This window comes from Pteropus medius, unplaced genomic scaffold (genome assembly GCF_902729225.1).
Source record: "Pteropus medius unplaced genomic scaffold, Ma_sr-lr_union100, whole genome shotgun sequence".
In the NCBI taxonomy this organism is placed as follows: domain Eukaryota; kingdom Metazoa; phylum Chordata; class Mammalia; order Chiroptera; family Pteropodidae; genus Pteropus; species Pteropus medius.
This window is the reverse complement of record NW_024355205.1, coordinates 36,517,346-36,532,036: the sequence shown is the minus strand read 5'-3', so window position 1 is coordinate 36,532,036 and position 14,691 is coordinate 36,517,346. Positions and strand designations below refer to the sequence as shown.

General features: G+C 42.0%; 1 protein-coding gene and 1 pseudogene across 1 annotated transcript in view; one reads left to right on the top strand and one right to left on the bottom strand.

Moving 5' to 3' along the window:
* Nucleotides 1-14,691, top strand: part of DSCAM (DS cell adhesion molecule) — a 590,499-nt gene that overhangs the window by 337,375 nt on the left and 238,433 nt on the right. The window contains exons 4-5 of the mRNA XM_039857643.1: nt 2,391-2,537; nt 12,064-12,342. Coding sequence (XP_039713577.1) covers nt 2,391-2,537; nt 12,064-12,342 — 426 coding nt within the window. The remainder of the gene's footprint in view (nt 1-2,390; nt 2,538-12,063; nt 12,343-14,691) is intronic.
* LOC120598975 (uncharacterized) lies at nt 8,854-8,972 on the bottom strand (annotated as a pseudogene).

The following is a 14,691-nucleotide window of genomic DNA, read 5'->3' as shown; positions in this document are numbered from 1 at the left end:
GAGTGTATGCAGTTTATGAGTATCAATGTTAATGTCAATATTTTATATTTTAATATTTTCCTATTTTAACACAAGCACGTTCTCCAATCCCATTTAAGGATGTGAGCGAACTGTTTCAAATGATACAAAAACCTCTCGTGATGTAGGCAGGAAGCGGGGTGCAGTGGCAAGTGAGGGCACAATTAAGACAATTCCTTATCACCATGGAGCCAAGACAAATTTGCTGTGCCCTTGCTGTCCCCTGAGAATGCCACGAATCTCAGGAGTTCATACTGCACCCAAAGACCCTGGGCCTTCACCTCTTCATCCTCATTTTATGAGTTAAAGCGTTGGACAGTTTTGAGATGACTTTCACTGAGACTCGAGGGGCTAGACGGACAGCTCACATTAAGTGCAGCAATTCCATAGGCGTCTCCCTCTCGGAAGTTGTTTGAGATGAACAAGGGTCAAGTTTTTCTACATGACGCATCTCAACAGAGCCTTATTTAGCATGCTAAGTGAATAGAAAAAGTTAGCTATTACAGGAGCAAGTGAGTGATTAAATTAAATATGCCTTGAGAACAGAGCCCACGGAGGAACCAGCAAGCCAATACTGCACGCTGGGCTGTGTCCTGTGCCTTTCCTGTCACTTCCGAGGGAAGGTACACGAAATGCTTTGCCCTTACGTTTTGCCGCTGCTGATGGCATGTCAATTCTAACAAAAATACTCCATGTCCGAAAGGTAGCAGAAATTACATGCATAATCTTTTTGTCCGTCTTTTCTGCCTCTCCCTCTGTACTTTAAAGGAACTGGTTGTTAAAGCATTATAGAAATATGCAAAATATATTGAAACAGAGAAAAGGTCTCAGTTATACACAGTCTATACTGGTAAGGAATGCTTGGTGTGCAATGACATGTGACTCATGGTAGGAATCATTTTTAGTTGCTTTCTTTTAGGGGCAAATAAAACACAAATATCTGGAATATCCAGCATTAGCTTTTCCAGCTGTTTTAATATGATAGCATATTTCAAAATAAGTAACTACATGGAATTGCTTAAAAGGTGAATTTATTACTTAAAGATATTTGATACTATTTTTAATTTGTGTTCTTTTGAAAAGCTTATGCTAGATTAGTATTTGTCTTAAGATTTTTTTCCTACCCAGTTCCTTTTGAATTGCTCTCATCAGGCATAAGAAATCACAACCTGTTTTTAATTTATTTGAGCAACTGATCTATGAATAAAGCGTAGTCCTTACAACAAATCACTAAGGGCTGTAGGATTGTGTTCACAAAGTAAATATTTGAGATCTAAAATCAACGAAGTCAAGATTCTTGGTAAATTCTGATTAAAATAAACCAAAGGAAGTCTCAAATGAACCTATGGAAAACAAACAATAGAAGAAGGTGAATTTTTGGTGTTTTAGTCTTTACCCAAAGACAAAAGCACTGTCTGTTTCAAGTAGCATTGCAGCAGATGGAGAAATATTACATAGACAGGACGTCCAACAGCGACAGAAAGCATGTAGAGTCACCCGCCGTGTAGGTGCAATGACTCTCTTCGGGGTTTACTTTTTTGCTTTAAATAGTTTATCATCGAATTCTATTTGAAAAGTGAATATTAGATATTTACGTTTTCAAAAGGAAAAAAAACCACATCTTCATCCTTCTTAAAGCAACACTGATATTTGGTGTCTACACATTGGCCATTTCTGTACCACTAGATTTGTACAGGCAGAAATCACAGGTCGCAGAGAGTACACGGTGTCCTGTGCCGATGGGAAGGGAGAGGAGCTGCATATGGCTTTGTGTCCCTGTGGTGAAAATAGTCGCTGACAATGATTTGAGTGGTAATTAAGAAATAGCAGCCTGCCCTACAACCCCAAGAGGAAGAGGAATCGATCTTTCTCTTAGAATGTAGCAGTGTGTTTCTTATCGCTACGAGGAAATCGGATAGTCTTTCCTGAGATGTTTGTAGAATGTCGTATTGCTTTGTTTCCGCCCATTTATTGAAATACTGCGAACTGAAGCACAAGTTTATACTTTACATGAGGTAGAAATGTACAGAGGAAAGATAATTCTCCCTCCATTTGTCACATTCTAAAAGACGGTCAAAGAAAATACGATAAATTAGTTACATATGAATTATATGCCAACTCTGTTGCTGTAAGGTAAATACCTGTCCTAGACCTAAAAACAATAGGACATTAAATTTTCTACATACTAAAAACTTCTGATTTCGTTGAAAATTTCAAGTAGCTTGGACCTTTAAAGTAACACACACACACCCCTATTATTAGCCCTTTGCGTGAGGTTTCTTCAGTGGAAAAAGCCTTTTCAATGGCTGTGTTTACGTAACCGGGTAGCTTCTGTTCCATTCTAACTGGGTGATCGTTTCCCTCTGTTTCAGGATCTAGATTTCTCATCACATCCACGGGAGCCTTGTATATTAAAGATGTACAGAACGAAGATGGATTGTATAACTACCGCTGTATCACGCGGCACAGATACACCGGGGAGACGAGGCAGAGTAACAGTGCCAGACTTTTTGTATCAGGTAAAAACTCATCGAGATTGCGTTTGCTGTTTCTGCTGTTCCTTAGTGAGTGTCCCGGGATGACTCAACCAAAATTGTGGAATCTATGAGTAAAATGAAGCCCTAAGCTTTTTTTTTTTTTTCAAAATAATTCAGCAACTTAAGGTTCTTTTTTTTTTTAAATAATACACTACAGATATAGATGTTCCAGTGAAATCATTCCACATTTTGTAAAATTTCAAATTCCTTTGGCCCAATAGGATTTCTATTTGAAAGTTAATGCCTCCTCATCCAACCCAGTTGTTGGATCTTTTATTGACAGTGCCGACCAGCACGTGACACTTCCCACCAAGCACAGCTCCGAGGAGAGAGACAGGGTCCTACGAGGCACGCCCCTTGTTCTGACACAGGACAGGGCAGAGATCCCCTAGTGGGGAGGGTGGGAGGGCAGAGACCCAGCCCCACACCGAGAGAAGAAAGGGGGCCTTTGGAGGAGAGTGAAGAAAGAATTCAACACACACACCAAAGTCAGAGTCGAAAGGAAAGTTTATCGGAAAAGGGTCACACTCCACAGACGGAGTGTGGTCTCCACTCAGAGGCAGAGTGCGAGGGACTCCGAGTGTTCAGGGAATTCAGTTTCTATGTCATTCTTTAGTTCCCATTTCCTTTGATATGGACATACAGCGAGGAAGGGGTAGAGTATGGAGAGCTGAAGTCCTGCTAGCCTCCTGGCCTTTAACCCTTAGGTTCCCCATGGTTTTAGCCGCAGGGAATGACTCTTGGTCCCTGTTTCCCCTTCATAGTGTGGGGCGTGGCTGTTATCCCAGCGGACACCTCCCTTTGTTCTGCAGGTGTCCTCCCAGCCTGGCCGCAGGCGGATCAGCGCATTGCAGTCTCTGATGTGGCTTGATTAACGTTTTAATTCTCTTGCCTCCTCCCTACGTTAGTTCCGCCTATTAAGCCTACGGCGTTGGGGGTCTAGAGTTAAAGGGATATTCACAGCCTCCCCCCGCCATCCAAGACTGTTCTCAAGTGAAAGAAATCTGAAAGCCGCTGATGCCACTCTGATAGATTTATCCTTTGAGAAGAGATCAGCCTTTTGCATCATCTTCACAATTGGCTTGTTACCGGCCCATTTGTCAGTAGGGATAATTAGCACTTTATGGAGCTAATCAAACGTGTGAAAAGTCCATCTCAGAATCAGAAAGTCACCTGCAGAATCTCCGACCTTTGCCCTTTGGAATGTGCCGTGAATACCTTCATTTGGTTGGTAGTGATGCTTTGTGAGGGAGAAGTACTGGAGAGTTATTAAACCCTGCGGTAATTAAACCCATCGCGGCTTGAACACCTGCCGATCGTCCTTTTTAAGGCCCTATCTGGATGCCTCGTCCCCATTCACATCCTTGAAATAACCAAAGCCCACCTGTTTTTCAAGATAGAGGGCAAAAAGGTGTCAGAATTAAGTGATTTCTCCTCTGAACTTAGAGCTATTTTCCTCACGTGTTCCTTTTCGTGGTGATTATTACTTCCTCCCTTGTCATAGTCATGACGTTTTGTCGCTTCCGTTAAGGAAAATTGTCAATGCTGAAAGATGGGAACATAGCCAGCGAGGGCAGACTGCTATTCTAAAACTCTAGGCTTTGAAGGAAAAGATGAAAAGATTTTATTTTAAATTAGATTTATATTTATTTTACAGTGTAGGCCTGGTGCACACATGGTGGCGGTGAGGGTATGTTAGTCGCAGTGTTTTTAGTGACCTCGAAATTCTCCTGAAATTAAAACAGAACAAATAGGATGACAAAAGAAAAAGCAGCTGGATGACATTTGCTTTTGACCCCAGACAAGGGGTGATCCTCAGAGACTCTTGCATGTGGGCGGCAGTGGGACACGTGGCTGACAAGGCCAGAATAGGGACAGCAACAGGGTCCCAGAAGCCACCGACGCTGGAGAGACCTGTTGGGACTGCTGTGTAGTCCCAGAATGGCTGAACGGTCAACTGATGCTCATCTCCGAAAGCAGAGGACAGTCCTTTGAGTGGAACCTGAGAACATGTGTCTAAGAATATTCTCCACGCAGCGACAGACCAGCATGAGCCAGGAGTGGAAGACGAGTGTGTGCCCAAGGCCACACGCGTCATCAGTGGTGGCGGTCTGTGCCCTTGAAGATATTGGAGGTATTCAAAAACTCCTCCTTTCGGAAGAACTGATATTTGCCTGGAGGGACACTGCTGGGTTTAGCCATCAAGTTAAGCCAGAGGAGGACACGAAGTGTAACTGGGGGCCTTGGAGAAATTCCATCCTCTGTAATGTCACGAAATTAAACTTACATCAGAAGGAACGCATCAGAGAATGGACACAACAGAAAACGACGTGGGAAATAAAGACCGGCGATCTCGGATGACGAGCCGTGCTGCAATACCCTCTTTTCATTCTCGATTAGTTTGTATGAGAGTTTTAAAAAGGATACACGCCCCCAGCCTGGATAATTTATCAATGTTTGGTAAAAGTGCCCGTGACTTTATTCTTTGAGCGAGAAACCTAGGAAACTTTCCTAATGATCGAGTGGCAAAAGAATGGCTGAAGCGCAAGGTTACTCATCGAACGATGTTTTATCCTAGCAAAACCTCGGAAGCGACCCCGATATCCGTCGATAGGGGATAGTCACGTAAATTCTGGTGCAGACTCGGAGTAGAGTTATGCGCGTTCACAAAAGGGAAAGGAGATGGTCTCTAAGCTGAAGGGGCCGAACCCCGGAATGCGTGGTTAGCGGAGGGGAGAAAGGTGCAGGGCGGGCTATGCAGCATCCTGTCTCTTACGTAAGGAAGGTAGCGGAATGAATATGTGTTTGGATCCGCTTATAATTATGAAAAGCAATATCGGAGGGGTAAACTACAGACTAAGAAAATCATTTGCCTCTAGGGGAGAAAGCAGAGGAGAATCGATGTAAATAAGACTTATTTAAATATACCTTTTATATAGTTACATGTGTGTGATTTATATTTTGAAATATTAAATTTAAAAAATTAATGTTAAAAATGGAAAATACATTGAAGCGAATGAATCTAAATGCATATCAAGTCGCCGAGATAAGCAAACATAGAAAATAATTATTACAAGTAACTTTAAGATATAATTTTGACTATATATCTATGACAAATATATTCTAAAGACAAAAACAGCTTAAAATAAATTCTTAAAATTCATTTGGCTGCCTTATTTAAAAAAATATTACTAGAATTACTTTTTGAAAAAATATCTATGGAATATTGTTAGTATCTTTTTTCAAAAACTATATTTATTTATATTTATAGTGGGAGATAAATAGGAGAGGGGGAAATAATATTTTTTTTAATGGAACTGAGACTCTGAGAAACTAAGGCTATAAGAAAAAAGCTTAAAATCAAAGAATTAAAATAAACTCCTTGAAACGTCAAAGCCCAATTCATACTACCAGTACACATTGATTATTTTTTTGAACATGTATTTCTAAGGTTTTTCCACTGAAAAGGCCCAAAGCCATGGGCAAACAGTGGCAACGAGCTCTTCTGACACCAAGGTTATAGTCACCTTTCAATATCGCTGCCCACCTTAAGGGACCGCGGATCCTTGGAGGAATGGTGGCTTATAGGTGCAAGACAGGAAATGTACAAGGTAACCCCGAAACGGTCATGGAGTCTCCTCAAAATGATACAGGAGCCAACTTCTGAAAGGACTCTTAATGGTCAAAAGTGAGATGGATGGAATATCAAAAACAATGATTGCACTGGACCGATATATACATATTTTTAAAACTCGTGAGTTCATTGTGTTTGTGTATATACATACACACTTATGTACATATATGCGCTACATTGTATACTACATATACACACTCACATAAACATTTAATAATAACAAAAGCAATGATAAGAATCTCATTGGTCTACACGGTGGTAACTATGGCATCCACTATAAGTTCTCCGTCTTTCACGCAGATGCTGCATTTCAGGATAACCAAATAACTCGAGTTCAGGAAGCTGAGTTCTTATTTACAGAGTATTGACATAAACTAACTGTGTAGGAAAGAAGAAAATTAGAAAATTGCCGTTTTCAGCCTTTAATAAATAATACCAACAATAATACCACGATCACATGAACCTGCTGATCAAGTTAACAGCACTATGTGTGGAAAAGCCACGCATTATGCATCCACAAAACGAAAGAAGAAAACATTGATGTCATCGATCTGTGAGAACTAGATTCCGGTTTATAAGAAAAATGGCAATAGAGGAACAAGTTAAATGACACTCTAAAGGAGCAAATTCAGAATGTGGGGTGTCCTATATGACGACGCCTTGGTTTCTTCAACAAGTCAAAGATGTGAGAGGGGTAAAAAAGGGGGAGCATCCGCTCTGGATCAAAGAGACTCAAGAGACAGTAGCAAAATGTAAACCGTAGGGCAATCCTGATTTAACTAGCTCAATTGTAAATAACAACGATCACAATAACCACAACAATAATAACATTTTTTTTTAGTTCATCAGGAAAACATTAATATGGAGTAGGTAATAGATGATGATACGAAGAGGTTGCCATTTTGTCGTGTGACGTCAGCCTCATGGTTATATAAGGAAACTCAGAATGTTTCATAGAGAAACACACAAATAATATAGTGATAACATAGCATAGGTTCTATGATTTGCCTCAAGTGTGTTAGCACCAAAGGCAAAGACTATAGAGAAATCGATAAAGGATCAAAGAATATTGATGCCTGGGTGATGCATAGCTGGGATATGTTACATCATTTTGTCTACTTTTATGTGAGTTTGCAAATTTTTGTGATAGAAACTATTATAAAATGTAGATAAAGCATTTGAAGATGGTGGATAAAAATGAAACACAATGCTGTTTGGTCGTATAATTGCTACGTATGAACAAATATCCCCATGAGAGCCTGTTGCAAGCATTGCTTAAATCGTGTACTTAAAATATAAAAGAAATCCCCATTCTTTATGGTGACATAGTTTCATTGAAATTTAATTCACCAACTGTAAACTTCACCCATTTAAAGCATACAATTCAATGACATCAGTAAAATATATAGTTGTGCAATCATCACTCTAATTCAATTTTAGGACATTTCCATCATCCAGAAAGATCTCTCCCATCCATTTCAGTTACATCCAATCTCCATCCCCAGCTCCAAGCAACTACTGTTCTACTGTCTGTCTCTACAGACATGCATTTTCTTCATATTTTAGATAAACCAAATCATGTAATATGTGGCTTTATATGAGGCTTTTTTATGTAGCATAATCTTTTGAGGTTCATTCATGTTGTAACATGTATCTGTAGTTACTCTTTTTTTTTTGCTGAGTAGTATTCCATTGAGTGTTGTGTGTGTGTGTGTGTGTGTGTAATACACAGTTTGTTTATTCACTAAATGATGGACATTTAGGTTGTTTCCACTTTTGGCTATTGTGAATAATCTGGCTACGAACCTTTGTATGCAAGTCTGTGAGTGAGCATAGGTTTTTATTTGCCTATGGTAGATAACCTAGGGGTGGAGCTTTTGAGACTTCATGGTAAATTGAAGTTTAGTATTTTAAGAAACTGCCAAACTGTTTTCCAAATTGGCTGCACCATTTTACATTCCCGTCCACAATGTATGAAGGCTCTCATTTCTTCTCCACATCCCCACAGCACTTGTTATTATCTGTGTTTTTAATATAACCATCCCAGAGGGTGTAAAGTAGTATCTCATTGTGATTGTAATTTGCATCACCCTCATGGCTAAGGATACCAGGCAGTTGTCCACATGCTTAGTAGTCATCTGTATGCCTTTGGTGATATATCTATTCAAATCGTTTGCCCATTTTTTAAATGGGATTGTCTTTTATAATAGAATTGTAAGGGTTCTTTATATTTTTTGGATATAAGTCCTTTATCAGAAATACCATTTGAAAATAGGTTTTTCTAGTATGTTGCTTTTTTTCTTTAATGTTGTCTTTGAAAGTATAAAATATTTTAATTTTGATGAAGTTTAATCAATTGGTTTGTTGCCACTTATGATTTTAGTGTTGTGTCTAAGAACTCTGTCAAATCCAAGGTCATAAAGATTTTTTTCAAATCTTCTAAAAGTTTTATAGTTTTAGCTCTTATATTTAGATCTATGATCCATTTTGGGTTAATTTTTGCAGTGGTCTGAGCTAAGGCTCAAAATCCTTTTTGATATGAATATTCACTTGTGCCATTCATTTTTTGTAAAAAGTCATTAGAATTCTATAGCACTATCTTAAACATATTTGAAAATTTTCTATCAATAATTAGTTTTAAGCAGAATACCAATTTTTTTTTAAAGCCTACAGCACCTGGTCTTCCTAAGTGTTCTTCCATCCAAGTACTAACCAGGCCCAACCCTGCTTAGCTTCTGAGATCAGATGAAATCAGACATGTTTAGGGCGGCATGGCCGTAGACCAGAATACCAATTTTTAAGTGTAATTGTTGAGTATTGATTTTTTTATGGCTAGCTTTGGAAGTGAGAATTTTTGTTTTCTGAAATTGTGGGCTTGTCCTGTAAAAAGTTTTTATTAGACCGCCTGTGAAAGGAGGGTGACAACTTTTTTGTGTCACCTTCCCTACCCTAATCCTACCTCCTACTCTAAGCAAAATGACAGATTCTGTAACTTTTTGGTCCATAAAGAAGTTATCTCTTCTTCAAAACAATGCCTTTTGGAGTTTGTCTATAATTCCCATCAGGAGTAGATGGAAGCAGCAAGGTCTTTGCCAGCAAGGCCTCCGTAGCTGTGTCTGTGGGACGTTGATGCCTCTGATCCCCCTGAGGCCCCACGGGCTAACCTGTGCATGATGTGATGATGGAGCACAGGACCCTTTAGTTAATGGACGATGGAACTTCAGGAGATTCCTGAAGACTCCATCATGAATTCCTTAGGGCAGCGGTCCCCACCCTTCATGGCACCGGGGACCTGTCCTCCTATCAGTATCTAAGGCCTAAGGATCTGAGGCGGAGCTGGGGTGGTGATGCTGGTGCTGGGAAGAGGCTGCAAATACAGATGAAGCTTCTCTGGCTGGCCCACTGCAGCTCACCTCCTACTGTGTGGCCCTGTTCCTAACAGGCCAGGACCAGGGAGTCGGGGACCCCTGCCTTAGGGGATGATGTAGGTCCCCTCATCATATCCTGTGGGATCAGTCACACAGTTCTCCTAGGGTACCCGAGAGGTGAGAAGAGCAGCAGGTTCATCAAGGATTTCTGTCTCTGTGATTGCGACAGGAAGCTGCCCCTGGAGCTGTGCCAGCTGAACGAGTTTGTCCCGTTTCCTTCCCGTTACCCTCTGGTTTTCATCCTTGTCTACTGACCGCCCCCAGTGGCTGATTGAGGAATTGCAGCATTATTTTATTTTATTATTTTATTATTTATTTATCCATTCATCCATCCATCCATCCATCCATCCATCCATCCATCCATTTATCTACTTAAATTCCAGATCAATTTTTAAAATTAATTTTTCTTTGGAAATTACAGTTGACGTTCAGTATTATTTTATATTAGTTTCAGGTGTACAGCATAATAGACATTTATATAATTTACAAAGTGATTCCCCCTGATAAGCCTAGTACCCACCTGGCACCATACATAGTTATTATAATATTATTGACTGTATTCCCTAGGCTGTGTTTCATATCCCCGTGACTATTTCGTAACTACCAATTGGTACTTCTTAACCCCTTCAGCATTTCACCCAGCCTCCCCGAGTCCCCTTCCATCTGTGTGTCTGTGCGTCTGTCTCTGTTTTCTTTGTTCATCAGAATGGCTATCATCAATAAATCAACAAACAACAAGAGTTGGCAAGGATGTGGTGAAAAGGGAGCCCTCATGCGTTGTTGGTGGGACTGCAAATTGGTGTCACCACTATGGAAAACAGTCTGGAGGTTCCTCAGAAAATTAAAAATTGAACTATCATATGACCCAGTAATTCCACTTCTGGCATTGATTCAAAGAGAATAAAAACAGTAATTTGAAGAGATGTATCCACCCCTATGTTCACTGCAGTATAATTTACAATAGTCAAGATATGGAAGCAACCTAGGTGTCGATCGATCGATGACTGGATAAAGAAGCGGTAGGACGTAGATGCAATGGAATATGACTCAACCATAAGAAAGAATGAAATCTCACCATTTCTAACTAAATGGATGGACCTAGAGGGTATTATGCTAAGTGAATAAGTCAGACAGAGAAAGACAAATACTATGCAATTCCACTTTTATGTGGAATCTAAGGAAATACAGCACTTTCAAGAGATCTTTGCAGATAGTTCTTCCCGGATAGGAGAGAGGTTCTTCAGTCCTTTGCTTTTGGGTTTAATGCAGGCTGATCAAAACAGCCATAATACTTTCCCGCCTAAGGCGAAGATAAGGAAGCTCCAGGATTCAGGAGCCCACATGTGTTTTATAGCGTCCCCGTGGGGACAAGTGTGGCAGCCCGTGTAGTTCTGAACAGGAGGAATTAGAGCAGAGGACAGGACAGGTCACTGAGTTTTATTTTCAGTATCCAGCTGGGGATCTCGACTTCACCTCCTTCACGATAATCTCTGAGACGTCACTTCCTCCGAGCAAGCGTGGACGGTGGGTTGAGTGGCCTCCTGCCCCAGCTGAGTACATTCTGTCCTTCAGACTGCTCTGCAGGCTCAACGTCATTTGACAGAACATTGCTATAGCTTTTTATAAATAGGACTGTATCATAAGTGATCATCTGGAAGCTTCTTTTTTGTCTTAACCATTCGATTCTCCCCATGCCTGAGTTGTTCTCATTCCTTCATCTCATGTCAGGTACCATCTTCTCAGAGGACGGCCCATGAAGACGGCTCCCAAAGCCCCCGGTACATTCGCCACCTGTCACCACCCTCTTTTATGTCCTTCATCGCACCTCCCATGAGCTAAATGGCCTTCACGTATCAGCCTTCTTCTCCATCACCTCTGCCCTCACACACACACCTGAGCAGGATGTCAGCCCCGTGAGGGCTCCCGGCCCTGCCTGGTTCACCTCTGTGCCTCCCGCGCTGAGTCCGATGCCAGCTCCGGACTTGGGGTTCACATAGTACTTCTGAACTAAATAAGTGAAACACTGTCTGATTCAGTAACTGTGGGAAAACTCTCTTTTGTGACATTAAGTTTACTGATGTCAAACCACCGTTTCTGCTATGGCGTTGCTCTTTTAAAGGGGAAGGCGAATGCCCCCTGGTTGTGCGACACCCCGGTTCTTGGCCTGAGGGGGTGACTCCTGGAGAAGCGAGCTGTTTCTGGACTGCTTAGTTATTTAGTAGAGAACAACGAGCAGAATCTTTTCTGTTTCAATCTTTTCTAAATTCTGAGCAGAAGCAATTTATATAAACAGGAGGGGTTTTTTTTTCTGTTTAGATACAAACCTTAAAGATCTGTATCAATACTTGGTTGACACATAGAATTTATATTATACACGAGGCCCGATGATGCTGAATGACCCCAGCTCGTCCTTCACTCCAGCTAAGAGTTTTTCTCCCTTCCGCAGACCCAGCGAACTCAGCCCCATCCATCCTCGATGGGTTTGATCATCGCAGAGCCATGGCGGGGCAGCGTGTGGAGCTGCCTTGCAAAGCGCTTGGGCACCCTGAGCCAGACTACCGCTGGCTGAAAGACAACATGCCCCTGGAACTTTCTGGAAGGTTCCAAAAGACCGTGACGGGGCTGCTCATTGAGAACACGCGTCCCTCAGACTCAGGCAGCTACGTGTGCGAAGTGTCCAACAGATATGGAACCGCTAAGGTGATAGGCCGCCTGAACGTGAAGCGTAAGTTGGCGGTCGCTTGTGATGGTTGGCTGCCACCGAGCTCCTGTCACAGGCGGCTCTCTGTGACAGCATTCCACTGACTGTCAAAACGGTCCTGCTGAAACCAACATTAGCCCCATTTTTCAGAGGAGGAAATTAATGCTCAAATTGCCTACAGTTACATAGCTAGAGAGTTTGGGGTTTTGGAGTGAATTCAGGCCTGCCTGGTCCCTGTCCCCAAACAGCCAAGGTTTCCATCAGGCCACAGGGGACATTTCCCAGAACATTCCCAAGCCGTTGAATTCAGAATGGCCAGCCTCTCTGAAGGCTGAAGGAGGAGGAGGGGAAGGATCGCGCTGTCCCACGCAATCTGACCAAAGCGGTGGTCCTTAGACTATTTCCAGATGCCAATTACATTCCTAAATGGTGCTGCGAGCAGCAGGAATGTAGGGCTGTCAGTCATTCACCTATTGGACTTAGACTCAGTATTATAGATCATTTAGTACGAGTGTGGCGATGTATCTCATCTCCAGTTACTTCGTGGTGACTGTCCTGGGGAACGTGTGGAGAGGGTTGCCGAAGGCAGACTCAGAGGAGGAGGGCTGTGATCGTAGGCGGGGGCTCTCTAATCCACTCAGACACCCTCATTTTAACCTGTGAGAGACCAAATCAAAGTGAGTTATCCAAGGTCATGTGGTCAGAATCGAGTAGCAGGACTTTGGTCAGAATAGGTGGCTCTCAGTGGCCAGTATAACGATCTATCCATCTATCTACCTATCTATTATCTATATCTATCATCTATCTATCTATCTATCATCTATCTATCTTTATTTATTTGATGCACTGGACCAAATAAACTGAATTGCAAGAGTCTGACGCTGAAGAGGGAGGCATTTTCTTACCCCGGCTTTTTTCCAGCCGCATGCCTGTTTACGAAAGTGCTGAACGTAGACTGCTTCAGCGCCATAGCAGCCCAAGAGAATACGTTTAAAGTCAATATCCCAGTGGAACCGGCTGCCCAGGGGGAGTCCCGGGCAGTCAAACTTGCTGAGGCTGGGGTTAGAGCGAGGTGGAAGACGATGCCAGCATATTCATATTCATATCTCTGTAGCCAAAAAACCTTGTCTGTAAAGCAGCGCAGCACTGGACAGCAGGTAAGAATTATTCCTACGGGCTCAGAGTCTCTGTGTTGAGACATCTTTCGTGGCTCCCTATTTTCTGTTGAATAAAGTGGATCTCTTAGGACAGCACAGGAAGCATTTCAGGTGAACCTGCCTGGTCATATTTCCCATGGTTTTGCTACACCTGCTAAATCTAACTTCTTCTTCTTCCCTGCACAAACCCATTCCTTTCTCGATTGCAAGTCATGTTGCTCCCTCTACAGGGATGATGGTTTTTAAATACGTGAGCATCTAAAACGTCCCAACTTTCTAGGTCCTATGTAGTGCCTCGCACCCAAAGATGAACCCTGTTCCCAACTATGAGTTGAGGAGAAGCTCAACTCATAGTATAGTGATAAACGCCTCTATAAAGGCGTTTATCACTATCCACATTTTAAAAGCTATTTGTGGAAAAGTTTTCATTCTAAGGGTAAGCTTTCATCATTGGATCCCCTGCGACATTTGGACAAGTTCTCAAACGCTTCTCGAATGTTCCCGTTCTCCCTTCTGATGCTCGTTTGCTTTTCCTCTGTCCTCCGATGAAAAGCATTCTCTCGGGTCCCAAATCGGAGGCCTCTTCCCTTCAATCTCTTCTCCTTCCTTTGATGTCCTCTTTTATTCTTATGGCTTCAAATTCCTCCCCTCTGAAAATAGCCTTGAATCCGTATGAGTCAGCTTCCTTTTGGAGCGTCAGACAGTATGTCACCCAGTTTTATATTAGCTGTTCAGCTGGCGCTTCGAAGGAACCGTATCACAAATGGACCTCCCCACATCTCACCTTGCAGATGTCTCTCCTTGTTGCTCTTCAAGACATCTTCCCCCCACGGTCCTCCCAGAGCAAACTTTAAATTCCGCATCCTCTTCAAGCTTTTCTGTTCTGCATCCAAACCCCTCTGAAGTCCTAGAGATAGTCTCTCAGTGTTTCTCAGCTTTCTCTACCTCTGCCCATTCTTAGATGGAGTCCTAACTGTGCCTCAACTAGATGTTTGCGATGCCCTTTTACTGACCAATTTCCCTGCTGTCATTTGTCCAACACAGTAGGATCAATCGATTCTCCGAAAAATGTTTGATGATAGCACTCACTTGCTAAAAGTTTCAGAAAACTTTTTTTAGTTCCCGCTGATTTAATCTCAAAATCTAAAGGCTCTTTGTGATCTTTCTGCAGACCGCATTTATAATTTTCTCCCACTGTTCCCCTTCAGAGACTCTG